Source organism: Nicotiana sylvestris, chromosome 8, assembly GCF_000393655.2.
Source record: "Nicotiana sylvestris chromosome 8, ASM39365v2, whole genome shotgun sequence".
NCBI lineage: Eukaryota > Viridiplantae > Streptophyta > Magnoliopsida > Solanales > Solanaceae > Nicotiana > Nicotiana sylvestris.
The window spans coordinates 66,892,828-66,898,120 of record NC_091064.1 but is presented as its reverse complement, the minus strand read 5'-3'; the positions used below and the strand labels follow the sequence as shown (position 1 = coordinate 66,898,120).

The following is a 5,293-nucleotide window of genomic DNA, read 5'->3' as shown; positions in this document are numbered from 1 at the left end:
GGTTCTTGAAGAAGAAACTTAAAGCTAATGGAAGTATAGATAGATATAAAGCAAGATTAGTAGCTAAAGGTTATAGCCAGAAAGAAGGTTTTGACTACTTTAAAACATTTTCTCGTGTTACTAACATTACTACTACTAGAGTCATGTTTGCTATTACTTCCATGTATAATTTGGAAGTACATCAGATGGATGTCAAAACAGCAATTCTCAATGGTGAGTTAGATGAAGAAACTTACATTTAACAACCTGAAGGTTATGTCGTGAATGGAGAAAAACACAAGGTATGTAAACTCAACAAATCTTTATATGGTCTTAAACAAGCACCTAGACAATGGTATGAAAAGTTTAAAAAGGAGATAAGATCTATTGGCTTTAAATGTAGTAAAGCAGAAAATTGTGTTTTTTATAAATGAAATGTCGATCATAAATTTCTTATTACTTTATATGTTGACGATTTACTTATATTTGGTTCTAACATAGCATGTGTTAATGAAACCAAAAAATTTCTTATGCAAATTTTTGATATTAAAGATTTAGGTCATGTAGATGTGATATTAGGTATTAGAGTAATTAGAAATGAAAATGAATTTATTCTTACACAGTCACATTATATTGAGAAGTTGCTTAAAAAATTTAATTTTGTAGATTGTAAACCTAGTAAAACTCCTCTTGATCCTCATATTAAATTAATGCCTAATGCTAAAGAACCTATAAATCAAGGAGATTATGCTAAGATAATTGGTAGTTTAATGTATGTGATGAATAGTACTAGACCAGACATTGCATGTGTTATTGGTATGTTGAGTAGATTTACTAGCAATCCTAGTCTTGAGCATTGGAAAGCTATTAGCAAATTAGTGAGATATTTGAAGCATACATCAAGCTATGGTTTACATTATAAGTGTACTTCTTCTGTTCTGGAATGTTATAGTGATGCCAACTGGGCTTCCGATAGAAACAACTCTAAGTCTACTAGTGGCTGGTTACTCACTGTAGGAGGAGCTATAGTGGCTTGTTCCTCTAAGAAACAATCTTGCGATGCACTATCGTCTATGGAATCTGAATTTATATCTATGTCTCTTGCTAGCAGAGATATTCTATGGATTAGGAGATTCATGAAGTGCATACCATTTATTAATATTCCTAAAGGACCTATTACTTTATATTGTGATAACCAAGCTGCAATTCATAATACAAAGAATGAGAGGATGTCTGGCAATAGCAAGCATATTGCCATGAGATACAATCATGTGAGAAGTCTTGTGAAGAAAGGTAAAATTTCTATTAAATATCTTCCAACTAATCATATGTTGGCAGATCCTCTCACAAAAACTTTATCAGGTGAGAAAATTGAGAAAGTCATGGGAAACATGGGGCTATCTCCATTTTAATAAAGGTAATCTTGAATGACGTCTACTCTTTCATATGAATGTCAGTTTTAACTAGAAATTCATATTCTAAGCATTCAAGGATAAGTTCTCAAGAATTATCCAAGAAATATTAGCGCCGAGATTATATTTTTGGTGCATAAATATACTCAAGGAATAGTGGGGGTAATTAATATAAATAATTTGCTATTCCTTTAAAGTTCCATGTTTGACTATATGCACTGATTTCCACAGTGAGAAGGCCGAACATTGTTCTTACAATTTCATAGATTAAAGAGGAGTGTTAGAGCAGTTGTGGACACTCTTGATGAGATTGTCTATGCAAGTATAAAAGTGAGAGGCCGTTTTTTATGGATTTAATGGTGAATCCTAGAGTACTTGCTAAAACAGGATTGAGCGCAAGGCCCATATTAATCGGCGCCGCCATTGCAGAACAAGAACTCATATATGATACGAATATGAATTTATATTCATATTCATTCTAAAGGTTCAAAGCTAGTTAGCTACCTTTAGTTATGTGTTATACAAATACCCAATATCATCCATCCTTTGTTTTGTGTCCGCATATTATTATTAAACAATAAGTGGGGGACTGTTATATATAAAATAATATATATGTATTATTTATTAATAATATTTATTTTTATAAAAAAGGAAAAAGAATTCTATCTTAAATTTGAATACAATCGATGCCTTCTGTGAAACTAACTATGTGTTTTTATGAGTAACTAACTCTTTGTTAACTGCTAGTTTTAATTTAAATGAAGCATACATTGGCAAAGGTCATAAACATTGTCTATATAAAGGGTATTCTACAGGATTCTAAATAACTTCTAAGCAATTATATATACAACATCTCTCTTACTATTATAAGATCTGTTTATATATATCAAATCTTCGTTAATTACTTTCTTCTAAATCCTTCATTCTTTTGGGTTGAGTTCTTGTGGTTGGGAAATCAAAGAGTGCAACTTTGATTTCTAGAGTAGGCATTGTATACTGGGGATAGATTTTCCTTTAATCATTTACACCGTGTGGGGAAAATTACTATCATAAAGATAGTTTCCTGGAAACGCCTTGTCTACTCGTTCCAAATTTCTTATTAGATTATCTTACTTGAGTTTACTCCATTGGTTTATTTTCAATATATTTATATAACAATTTTAGGATAGTAATTATTCTGATTTAATGGACTCTTCTTTGACGGGCAAACAATTCCAAGATGTGGAGAGGCTTGAAAAGTTCAATAGGATGAACTACAAGCGTTGGAGTATGAAGATGATGTATCAATTGACGATTGCGAAAGTTTACTATGTCTTGACTTGTTCATATCCACAAGATGGAAAAGCAGATGGGCAGCTTTCGGACTCGCAACAAAAATGGCTTGAAGATAATTTTGTGTGCCGCTCAATGATCCTGAATGCAATGAGTAATGCCCTCTTCAGTGTGTTTCACAAGTGCTACCCTTCATATGAGTTGTGGGCTGCCATCTCGCGAAGGTATGTAACAGAAGATGCTGGAAATAGATCCTTCTTAATTAACAAGTATATTGATTTTAAGATGGATGATTCCAAACCTTTTATTGATCAAGTAAATGAATTAAATAAAATTGCCTCTCAATGTGCTGATGTGGGTGAGTCAATTACTGAGATTTTTCAAGTTTCTACTATTATTGGTAAACTTCCTCCTTCTTGGAAAGATTATCAGATGAAATTAAAGCACAAGACTAAGTCTCTAAATTTGGATCAATTACTTCAGCATATTCAAATTGAGTATGAGGCTAGAAATAGAGATTTGCTTGTTTACAATGGAAAGGATAAAGTGCATAATATTGAAAATTCCACATCCTCCTAATCTGCTAAAACCAAGATTAACAAGTTTCACAATGGAAACAAGACTTCTGATTATAAAAAAAGATTTGATTCCAAGAATGGTATTAGTAAGAAGAACAGAGGACCTTGCTTTGTATGTGGTAAGATGGGACATTTGGCTAGAGTTTGTAAATTTTGCAAAGGTATGAAAGAAGAAGCCAATGTCATGGAGCAAGAAAAAGAAATGGTTGTTGTTCTTACTGAAATTCTTATGATGGATAGCAATGAAGAATGGTAGTTAGATTCTGGAGCAACTTGTCATGTCACTCCATTCAAAAGTGGTTTCAAAACATATGAAGATGTAAAGGGTGAAAAACAGTTTACATGGGCAACTCCACCACTTGTGCTATTATGGGAATTGGCTCTGTGCAACTTCCGCTTTCTTCGGGAAAAGTTCTCACTCTCAAGAATGTTCATCACATTCCTGGAATTAGGAAAAGTCTTGTTTCTATTAAAAAAACTTGATGATCATGGTTTTAGAGTAGTATTTGATACCCAGAAAGTTATTATTTCTAAGAACGGATCATTTGTTGGGAAAGGATATGCTAAAAACAATATGTATGTTTTAAGTATGAATAAAGTTTCAAGTGCTTCTGCTTATATTGTTGATGATGTGAATGTTTTTTGGCATTATAGATTAGGTCATATAGGTAGTAATGCAATGAATCGCATGATTTCATACAATTATATTCCTAAATCTTCACACATTTATACTACCAATAACTGTGAATGTTGTGCACAAGCAAAAATCACTAAGTCACCTTTTATATCAGTTTTTAAAATGACATCTCTTTTAGAACTTGTGCATACTGATTTATGTGATAATAAAGATCATTTGACTAGAGGGGGTAAAAGATATTTTGTGTCTTTTATTGACGATTTTTCAAAATATACATATTTTTATTTGCTTAAACAAAAGATGAGACTTTTGAAAAATTTAAAATCTTTAAAGAAGAAATAGAAAATAAGACTAATAAGAAAATTAAAAGGATAAGATCCGATAGAGGTGATGAATTTCTTTCTACTCAGTTTATTTCATTTTGTGAACAACATGGAATAGTAAGAGATTTTTCTGCTCCTAACTCTTCTCCACAAAATGGAGTTGCTGAAAGGAAAAATAGGACACTTTTAGAGATGATTAGTGCAATTCTTCTACATTCTAAGTTGCCTTACAGTTTATGGGTGAAGCTCTATATACTGCATGTCATGTAACTAATAGAATTTTGCAAAAAGGACAAGATAAGTCACCTTATGAGTTGCTTACAAATAGAAAATCAAATATCAGTTATTTTAAAGTTTGGGGATGTATTGCATATGCATTAGATGCAACACTAAAAAGACCCAAGTTAGGTAGCAAGGCAATTAAATCTATTTTCTTGGGCTATTCCATGCATAGTAAGGCATCTAGATTTTTAAATTTGCATACTAATAGTGTGTTTGAATCTGTTCATGCTATTTATTTTGAGCATTTAACTATTAAAGATGCTGATGTGTTAGAACTAGAGAAAGATTTGTCAAATGAAGTAGAAACAAATGTTCAAACAAGAGATGATGTAGCTTCTACTTCTTTACCCGTGTCTGTAAGGTACTCTTCTCCTGGCACACATGCAAACACAATTAGTCCTGAATCTACTGAGGTAAGGAGAAGTAAAAGACGTCGGATAGAAAAAGATCTAGGTCCTGGAATGTTTACATATTCAATAGAAGAGGATCCTAGAACCTATCAAGAAGCTATGTCACTACCTGATGCTAATCTTTGGAAAAAGGCTATGGATGATGAAATTAAATCTATTCATGATAATAAAACATGGACTTTGGTAGAACTTCCTCCTAATACTAAGATTATTGGTTCTAAATAGATTCTGAAGAAGAAACTTCAAGCTGATGGAAGTATAGATAGATATAAAGCAAGATTAGTAGCAAAAGGTTATAGCCAGAAAGAAGGTTTTGACTATTTTGAAACATTTTCTCCTGTTACTAATATTACTACAATTAGATTCATGTTTGCTATTACTTCCATGTATAATTTGGAAG

The 5,293-nt window shown here is 32.0% G+C and overlaps 1 protein-coding gene across 1 annotated transcript; it reads left to right on the top strand.

The window, feature by feature from the left end:
- The first annotated feature begins 2,576 nt into the window (after nt 1-2,576).
- Nucleotides 2,577-3,242, top strand: LOC138875153 (uncharacterized). Its single transcript, XM_070153978.1, has one exon. It carries the CDS (start codon nt 2,577-2,579, stop codon nt 3,240-3,242), a length of 666 nt encoding a protein of 221 aa, XP_070010079.1.
- The last annotated feature ends 2,051 nt before the right edge of the window (nt 3,243-5,293 follow it).